We start from the raw sequence: 9,828 nt of genomic DNA, 5'->3' as shown, positions 1-9,828 counted from the left end.
TTTTTGTTAGCTGGATTTTGAATTTTGTTTGTTGTTACTTGAAATTATTTTGTAGTATTTATTTGTGTATTCTAGCCTGAGTTTTGCGCTGTTCATTCTTGTGATTACTGGTTCTGAAATTTTTGATTTGTTCATGACAATGTTCTAAAAAGCGGTCCAGTGTGTAAAACCGCACAATCTAAAACCGTTAGAGAACCGCTGAACCGGCCGGTTTACAAAAACGACGTCGTTTCCTTTCTTGAAAGGAGGATTGCACGCGTTATCCACTTATCCCCCCTTCTCCAACTCCTTCCTTCAGCAAATGCCCTAGCCTCCACCAAAGAATGCAAACCCTAGCAGCCTCCACCAATCGTTGTCGCCGTCTGTCGGAGTGAGAGACTGCTGCCGCCGTCCGTCGCACTCAAGAACTACCGTTTCGTGGTCTCGGGCCTCTCGCCGGATCCTCCGCTTCGTGTGCTCGCATCTCCCCTCTCTCCTCTGTGCTCGGCTGCTCGCGCCTCCCTCCGCCAGTGAGTGCTCGAGCTGTGCCCGTTGGTTGCTGCTCCAGTGTCACTCGAGTCTCGTATCGGTCACTGGCATCTCGTGGTTCGTCTGTCTCGCCGGCGGCGGCAGAAGCAACTCGTGGGGTTGTCTCTTGCTTCGTCGCCTTCTGTGGGGTGGTTGCCGACTCGCCGTCAACCGTTGGTGAGTCCCTGAACCATCGCTTCCCTGTTCTCTCTTTTCCAAATTTTCCTTCTCCCTGTATTTTTGCATGTTGCTGAATTGCCAATCAATAAATTTGCCTTGTTGCTGATCTAAATGTTGCTGTAAATCGGGACTTTACTAAGATTTGTTAATATGTTGCTGTAACTTGAATTTGTAACTTGAATTTGTTGCTTCCCAGTAACAGAATCATAACAGAATGCTCAGTCAGTGCTTGGTTGATTGGCTTTACTCACTGATTGTATTTGATGATAGATTTTAAATTGATAACTTTTAAATTTTAAATTTGCACTGCCCATGTTACTGATTCACTGTTCCTTCAGTGTTTTTTGTTGTTGTTAATCATTGTGATGAGCTTTGTTAAAATTGGGTTGAAAAATGTTAATCTTTCTTCATTTTTCATTGTTCTTAACTTCTGTTCTTATTAAAAAATTGCAATTGGTGATCTTTTGATTTATTATATGCTTCAAGTTTTTAATTTCACTTTGCTTCTAGCTTTGAAATCAGGTTATGATAACTGTGATGCAATTATTTAGTTGGATAACTGATGTAATTATTGAGTTCAAGAGATTGAGTTTTTCTGTTCTCATTATTAGTAAGACATGGATAGTTTAGAATTTTCTATTTCTTTCCCTTACTTCTGAAGTTCCTTATTTCAAAAGGTTCAGTGTTGGCTTCAACTTTCAAATGGGAATTGGGAGCTGGTGAAGATAATAACATCTTCTGGAACCGAGTCTGATCTAGAATTATGCTAGTACACAGTGATGTTTGTTCCATTTGGCTGGACTCAGTGAGACAACTGGGAAATGTTCTTTTTTGGTCTGATTAACTACAATATTTAACCTTGTTAATCATATCTTGTACAATTCAGACAAAAGCAGGGCCTATTTTGGTTGTCATAAATTCCTTCAAGAAAGTTCTTCTGTATGGTAATGATTGTATTGAAGCCTACAAGCATAAAAGAATTAAAAGGGCCTGTTTTGTTTTACTTTTTGACTCAATTACTTTAAGGCAATATTGTCTATCTTTAACTTGTGCACTGCGATTCAATCCAGTTATTTTTAATGGAAGTATAATGATGTTAATTTTGCATATTTTGATGATTAATTAATTACATTTAGTTGGTGATAGACTGATAGTTTGTGTAGGTTTTAAATTTGAAAGATATTTTATGATGTTTATTTATAATTTTTATTATTTTATTATGGAACGGTTTTTCCGGTTGAACCACGGTTAAATCGGTTGGACCAGTAAATCAGTGAACCATTGACGAGCGGTTTGATGACCGGTCCGGTTTTCAGAACTTTGGCTCATGATTTTTGGTTTTGAATATCTTATCTTCTGTGACTAGGAATCATTTAATTTGGTTAATTATTTAATTTTCTTCCTGATTTTTGTTAGCTGGATTTTGAATTTTGTTTGCTGAGTTAATTTTGTTTGGTTGAGTTAATTTTGTTCATCATTCTGTCAAATTTGTTTGCAGAATTAATTTTGTTCATGATTTTTTTTGTTGTATGTTAAAGATGGAACCATCACAAAGTGATCAACCAAGACAATACTCTCAATGCTGTCCAAAAATCCTAAACTGGTTCTTCTAGAAGAAAACCTAGGAAAATCTGATCCAGCTTGGTAATATTTTACTGTGATAAGAAAAATCTGATGAGTTGTGTCTTTTGATTAGTTGAAAACTTGTTTGTTAATGTTTCTTTTGAAAGTAGAACATTATGTGTTTGTCACTCTGTGTGTTTTGGTTATTTTTAGCTACGAACTTTGACGTTTGAAGTTGTTTGTGAACTTCTAATATTAAATTATGGATGATTTATTATGTGAAGTTGTGAAATTTTGAATTTTATTTGATTGGAAATTATTGAATTTATATATTTAAAATTATATATAGGTTTTTTAATAATTTTATTTTATGTTTAAGTAAACCGGTTGAACCCCGGTTGAATCTCGGTCGAACCAATGAACCATTGAACCAGTGACTTCACTGATTTATTGACCGGTCCGGTTCTTGCAACCTGGCTTTCTCTTAAACTCTCCCCTTCCAACAAGATAACAACAACCATCTCTACGCCGTCGTTTCTAATCTGCTACGCCTGCGATCAATGTCGGTTGCCACTCAGCACGTTCTTCAGGTGAGGGACAAAATCGAACTTTCCGACATTGAGCGCAGGATCTTCGATAGGCTTCTCGCCAGTCTCCGCCACTTCAACCTCCAAACTCAGGTCCGCGTCGCCGGCGGCTGGGTCCGTGACAAGGTCCCCCCCCCCCCCCCCCCCTCTTTTTCTATCTGTAGATAGCTCTGTAGCCCTAATTTTTCTGTTTAGGGTTTGAATTTGGTTGGTTTTGCAGCTCCTGGCAAAGGATTGCTATGACATCGATATCGCTCTTGACAATATGATGGGCACCGAGTTTGCCCATAAGGTGAAGGAGTACTTGGTGTCCATCGGTGAAGGTAAAGATGTTCGGGGTGATGGCAAGATTAAGTCGTATGTTCCTTCCAATTTCTCTTCTTTATTGCTTTCTTTTACAATTTTATTGTATGTTTCTCATGTGTTACTCTGTTTAGTCATGAAAATTGAATTCTTTGAAGCAATGTAGAACATAAATGACATTTTTATTTTTTGGCAGCAACCCTGACCGGTCTAAACATTTGGAGACAGCAACGATGCGTTGGTTGGATATGCAGATTGATTTTGTTAACTTAAGGAGTGAAGAGTATATTAAGAATAGCCGCATTCCTTCTAAGGTATGTTACCGTACACACTTAATGGTATTCTTGCTATATGCATATTCCACTTCTTTTCTTTTGATTTATTGTCATGTAAGATAAGATGTTCTGCTAATTTCCTCCTAGTTGGACTCACGTGAATGTCTTGTCTTGTTATCGATGAAGGTGAATTTCCTGTGTTTTGCACTCTCCTTGTTTATTAAGCTAATTTTATGGCAACATGAACATGTTGATTATCTATCATTGCAATGTCTGCTTGTGTGTATTCTCCGCATGACCAAGTCAAGTTCAACCGAATAAAGTTTTTCTTCATGTCTAACAGCAAAGCTTTGGCACACCTGAAGAGGATGCATGTAGGAGGGATTTGACAATTAACAGGTATCTTTGTGTTTTTATACCTAGGCTATGGCCTATTTTTCTTTTCTTTTTTTCTGTGAATGTTGGTTTGATTCCCCATTTAGACATTTTAGATGATAGTTTCCTAAAGCTGTTTGGTTGTGCATGGCAGCTTATTCTACAATATCCACACTGACTCGGTTGAAGATTATACCAAAAGAGGTTAGAATTGATCTATTGCCAAAACAAGTATAAGAATTACTTGACCCTCCCTCTTCCCCTTCCCTCCACACATTTCTTTTTTATATCTCCACATGTAACAATCTCTTTGGCATTTTGCAGGGATCTCAGACCTTAAGTCCGGAAGGATAGTGACTCCTTTACCTCCAAAGGCCACCTTTCTTGATGATCCTTTACGAGTTCTTCGAGCCATTAGATTTGGTATACTTTAATTTGGAAGATATTTGCATTTTTGTATACCCTGTAAACGTTTTTTTTCCCCCTCCCGGTATGCTTTTATTTGAAGATTAAACTAGGTTTCCAGCTCTGTTTAAGAGAGATGTTTTATTATATTTAGGTGTTAGATTTGAATTCACTCTAGATGAAGATCTGAAAGTAGCTGCTGCATGTGATGATGTGAAAGATGCTCTAGCTGCTAAAGTTAGCAAAGAGCGCATTGGAAAAGAGGTATGTGCTAACCCTCCCATTCCCTTCAATATGGATACTTAGGAAGTGGTTTTCAGTTACGGAATGCTATTGCATATTTAAAAGGAAATAGCTTATGTATAAAATTGAAAATTTAGTCATCTATGGGCTCTTGTGTTTTATTTTGTAGGTTGATCTTATGATATCTGGAAATCAAGCTGTCAAAGCAATGACTCATATTTGTGATCTGACATTATTTTGGAATGTGTTCAGTCTTCCTCCTGTGTTTAAACCTGCTATTTCAGATGGATGTGAAAGGTAAGTTTGCAAATCCTTTAATTAGTTTCAACCACATCTTGCACACGGAGATAGAGTTAGCTGAATATTATTGCCACTTTTACCCGGAAAAAAAAAAGGAAAAACAATAGTAGTTAGTGCACCACTAGCAACCTTAGATATTTGTTGTGAACTTCAAATTTGAAAGAAGTATCATTATAATATTTTGAGACGTGTTGTTATTGTACTCAAACACAATTCTAATCATTTTCTCTTTTTTTTTTTTTGTTCTTTTCCCTCATCACATTACATGTTATGAAAGCCTTGTGAAATATATGGAGATGTTTGCAAAACCAAATCTTATGAAAAGGAATAGAGGTGAAAACCATAAGTTGGATGTGAGATGCATCAATTTTTACATAAATGCATATGGCTCTTCTTGGCTCTAATATTCAATTAACTTTTGATATAAGATCAGACATTGGTTGAACTTGACAGATGGCATGAAGTGCCCAAGGGAAGACCCACGAAACCTGTGGATAAGAAGAAATTGTTTGGTTTACTAGCAATAATACAGTAGTAGTTGAGCAAATTATGAAGAGCCACTTTTCTCACCTTTATGCCTTCACTACCTAAATGGCTAAACCTTATTTTTTCCTTTTTGGTTCTCTATTTTGTTTATTATTATTCACTTGCACAAGATACAAAGGTTATTTTTCTTGGCAATGTTGATCAGTTAATTCTTTCACTTTATCCAGGCTTTGCGTTGCTTACTTGGACACTGCATGGAACCTTATCCATTTACTCAAAGAGTCAACCTTTAAAGTGAGTAATGTGTTTTTCATTTTTACCATAATCCATTTTCACATTTATTGTTGTCAAAATAGGAAGTTGTTGTCATTCGATTATCATTTTTGGATTGCTTGATTATATTTGGTCATGATAAGTGATTCCTTTGTGTTACTTAGGACAAAGAAAGGAGATTTTTACTTTTTGCTGCATTGTTCCTCCCACTTAAAAATACCACTTACCAAGTTAAGAAAGCGAAGATGGTATGTGTCTCGTCCATTCTATGTGATACTATTTTTGAATTTGTAATGTTCTTTTTGTGCTTTGACTTGATACATCTAGCAAAGTGTCTAAATTAGAACTCTAGTGTGTTGCTTTGTTCTTTTTTTTTCCCCTTTAGTTGGTGTTTTGGAGTATTTCATAGTAGACCTGTAGAAACTACAATCTATATTTAGTTAGTGTCATGCAACACAAGTAGAGATGACAACCACACTATTAGACAATCTTGAGAGGGACTGTTTGTCTCATTTCAAGGATTGTTTATATTGAGCTCAAGTTTTATCTGATACTCAATTGAAAACCCAAGTTGATTTTATCCGTGAAATCTTATTTATGAGGAACATTTTAATATTGTTGTTATATAATGCAGTTTCTTTAGTCAGTTTTATTGTATTCCAAATGACATGCTGGTTTATGAGGATAACATGTTATTTTGAATTATGTTATTTTGAATTATAGGTTCCTGTTGTCAATTATATTATTGTTGACTCACTCAAGCAAAAAGGCGAGGATGCAAAAATGGTCAGTTCCATTTACCCTTAGTACAACCAGAATAACAGAGTTCTAATGTTTGTAATATAAATCATTTCAGTTTTTCAGAATCTGGTTGATGTTTCTATTGGTTAATGTTTTTATAATTGTATTTGTGTTTCAAAATCCAGGTGCTTGATTTACACCGAGCATCACACAAATTCTTGTCGTTGATTCCTTGTCTTGCATCTAATGAGGATTTGCAACCTGATGATGTTGATTGGATGAGAGGATTGATTGATGATGTCTCTATTGCCTCTAGAGTCCGGGTTCTAACAGGTACATTGTTCTTGGTCTGCTACCTTAGTATTGGCATTATGCCTTTTTATTTCTTAGCTCATGTTGTCCTCAATCTTCAGTCAATTCATTTTGCTAGTTTTGTAAGTTGTGCTGTATGCTAATTTTATTATGCTTTACTATGTTGTGATTTTCATCTAAATTATTGAGTTTTCTAGTGGAACTTAGCCATGGACACTCCACTCATTTCACTTTATAATTGTTGTTTCCTACATAGTATTTGCACTTCACTCAAGCCACAATCTACACTCTGCTTGTTAAGTAAGTCTATTTTAAGCGACTTAGCTTGATTACCTCAATTAAATGAAAGGAAACATAAGAAAGGGATAGTGGAAGTATTTTTGTAATGTGATGCCCACCCAGCTCTTCTGCATCCGTTTCTCTGGGGTGTGACTGCTAAGTTATTTTACATTATGAATTGCATCTGAGATGACCAAGATTTTATATTTGATTTATTTAGGTTTTGTCTTGAGGGAGATTAAAGATTTATGGAGAGTTGCACTATTGGTATCCATATTATTACATCCCATTGGCATTAACGACACTGAGGATGAATCCTCACAATTGCACAAACGAAGAGATCTGTTTAATAGAGTGGAGAGTTCTATAATAAAACTAGGTGAGCTATATTAGTCTTTGATACGTGTTTAACTTGTAGCATTGATGCTTGTGTCTCTTGCTTGCATCCTTTGAAGAATGAATGTGTAAGATGTGTATAGCTTTTACTGGAAATTTACTGCAGCATCTACCTGTTCTACTTCATATTCATAATCCTAGTTAGCGGAGCATTTGAAGTTATATCTCTTTTCTTTGTTCCATCTATGCTTGGCTTTGTTTTAGTTATAATTTTCACCACTTTAAGTGAAGTTATGTAAAGAAGTTAACCAAAATAGGAGCATGGATGGCTTGAGTAAGATGAAGTGATTGGGAGCTCACGGTACGTAAAATGTTAACATATTTTGGTGGATAACAGGCCTCGACAAAGTTTGGGAGGTGAAGCCATTGATCAATGGCGAAGATATTATGAATGTCTTGCAGCTTAAAGAAGGACCACTCGTTAAGGAGTGGGTAAGTCATTTTGTTTACTGCATTTTTGTTCCCACAGTCATGCACACTGCACATTGACTAAATTTGAGGTTTTAATGTATCATTTTCACTTGCAGAAAGAAAAATCAATGGCATGGCAACTTGTCGATCCTTCTAGAACTACTGAGGAATGCATTGACTGGTTAAGAGAAGTCAATTCTAAGCGGGTAAAGTTGGAGTGAGGTCGGAATGCCTTTGATCATTTGTCTGTTCCATACCATGTCACCGATATTGAAATACGGAACACCTTTGCCTTGGATGATACGGGGAATCCACTTAATGCACACATGGCTTGTGAATGTTGTATGAAGCTCACAATTAGGATGAAAGTATTTATGTATATAAACATGATATATGAATTATGAATATATCTAAAATTATTTATAAAGATATGTATTTATATTAATTATTAAGATAAATTATTATTTAAAATTTAACTTTGTAAATAGTTCATCTAAATTTTTTAAGCAATACTTTTTATATATCAAATTAGTTATAGAAAAAAATGTAGAAATAATCAAAATAAAATTGTATGACATAATTATATATAATATGCAAGGACGGGGCATTCATGTTGGAGTTGGGGATATTTGCCCCATTGAACTTTAGAAAAAAAAATAAAAAAATGTGTACGTATTGATATAATGTCTTCATTGTAATAATGTTTGTCTAATACTTAAAAAAAATTATTTATGTGTTAGAAAAATTTATGTTATGAGATAATACCATGATAAAAAGTATTGTATCATATAAATTTAATTTATTGAGATTAAAAGAAACGAATTAAATAATAATAATAATAATAATAATAATAATAATAATAATAATAATAATAATAATAATAATTTGACATTAACTACTTAGTTAATTATCTAAAATCAAACTTAGCTTTTCAAAAATAGATGAAACTATTAGTATATAATATTTTTTTTTTTACAGGCAGATTCACATAATATTATAGAAACATATTGGACATTTATACCGGTATATAAGAGAATTGTGATTGTTTGATTTTAATTTTAATTTTCTCAATATTTTGTCTCTCCTACACCCTTATAATAGAAAATTAAAGTTTGTATTCATGCCTAGTCCAAAAACATAAGTCAAGCCTAAAAAATATCTACCAAAGTCCAAAAGACACCTACCGCATGACCGACCTCCTGAGAGGTCGGATAAGAAGGCTACTTGATGACTCCCTCCTAGAGGAGTTATAACTGACCCCTAATATTTCTCACCCACTTTTAGAAGAGAGATTTCAATAACCCTAAGATAAAGAGATGATTATCCACCATCAGAAGTGGAACTACTTCAACGGCGGTTATTGGAAAATCTTCTATAAATACACTGACCTCTCTCAGGTATACTTAAGTTCCAATATACTAAAACCTGCTAAGACCCTTGCTTACTTAGGCATAATAGTATTTTGCAGGTACCACCCCCACCTTCTCACAAACAACTAGGACGACGGCCATTGGACGTGGGATAAATCGGAATCCGCTTCATTGAGGATTTGGGCCTCACTCACAAGCCCAAAGGCAACCCAGTTTTAGGTAACCCTCGGAATATTGGCACCGTTGCTGGGAACTTGGGAATCAATGCTCCACGGCGAACGACCAGTATGAAGACGGACGTACAGCGTCTGAATCAGATCAAGAATACCAAGACATGGTCAACAACGACCAAGCTCTAGTGATACCTCCTCCAAGAACGGAGGAACAATATGGTGAAGGCCTTTCTGGTGACCAGCACCAAAGGAGAATCCCATCTGAAAGTTCGTCTCCCAAAAGGGGAAGAACAACCTCATAGCGCCGACCTCATGGGATTACTGCACGGGCATCATGGTCGACTTGAGCAATTGGAGCAGGAACTAGAGCAACAACGCGAAGCAAAGAGAAGCCCGAGGAAGGAAATCAAACGGCGAAGAGAGCTAGAGGAGAAGCTCTCAAAGCTAGAATCCAACCTTCGAAACAAGGATTCCCACATAGCTCGGGAAGAAGCCCCGTTGGGAGGAGAAGATCCTTTCACTGAAGATATCATGAGGGATAGAGTTCCTAGAAACTTTAAAATCCGGGACATGAATCTATACGACGAGACAACCGACCCAAAGCACCACCTCAGTAATTTCAAAAGTCGGATGTACTTGGTCGACGCCT

General features: G+C 36.0%; 1 protein-coding gene across 18 annotated transcripts; it reads left to right on the top strand.

The window, feature by feature from the left end:
- Positions 1-244: 244 nt before the first annotated feature.
- LOC112782841 (tRNA nucleotidyltransferase cca2) lies at positions 245-8,107 on the top strand. Of its 18 annotated transcripts, XM_029296219.2 has the most exons (18): positions 296-684; positions 1,365-1,631; positions 2,226-2,331; positions 2,630-2,963; positions 3,058-3,194; positions 3,337-3,454; positions 3,759-3,814; positions 3,945-3,994; positions 4,115-4,213; positions 4,350-4,459; positions 4,608-4,735; positions 5,452-5,518; positions 5,662-5,745; positions 6,221-6,283; positions 6,424-6,571; positions 7,050-7,208; positions 7,563-7,657; positions 7,753-8,107. In XM_029296219.2, exons 4-18 carry the CDS (start codon positions 2,811-2,813, stop codon positions 7,855-7,857), a joined length of 1,572 nt encoding a protein of 523 aa, XP_029152052.1. In that variant the 5' UTR covers positions 296-684; positions 1,365-1,631; positions 2,226-2,331; positions 2,630-2,810; the 3' UTR covers positions 7,858-8,107. The 18 variants fall into 18 exon arrangements, with proteins under 18 accessions (XP_072085346.1, XP_025681252.1, XP_072085347.1 ...); XM_029296220.2 differs by lacking the exon at positions 1,365-1,631 and having other exon boundaries at positions 295-684; XM_029296221.2 differs by lacking the exon at positions 5,662-5,745.
- The last annotated feature ends 1,721 nt before the right edge of the window (positions 8,108-9,828 follow it).

Source organism: Arachis hypogaea, chromosome 20 (genome assembly GCF_003086295.3).
Source record: "Arachis hypogaea cultivar Tifrunner chromosome 20, arahy.Tifrunner.gnm2.J5K5, whole genome shotgun sequence".
Lineage (NCBI taxonomy): Eukaryota > Viridiplantae > Streptophyta > Magnoliopsida > Fabales > Fabaceae > Arachis > Arachis hypogaea.
This window is presented reverse-complemented; position numbering and strand designations above follow the sequence as displayed.

What these genes read in the sequence shown, in the direction of transcription:
- LOC112782841 (XM_025825467.3), top strand. Translation starts at nt 2,811, where the DNA reads ATGTCGGTTGCCACTCAGCACGTTCTTCAGGTGAGGGACAAAATCGAA. An exon ending in ATTTCAGATGGATGTGAAAG is followed by an intron (nt 4,736 to 5,451) that starts GTAAGTTTGCAA and finishes CACTTTATCCAG; the next exon opens with GCTTTGCGTTGCTTACTTGG. An exon ending in GAGTTCTATAATAAAACTAG is followed by an intron (nt 7,209 to 7,562) that starts GTGAGCTATATT and finishes GGTGGATAACAG; the next exon opens with GCCTCGACAAAGTTTGGGAG.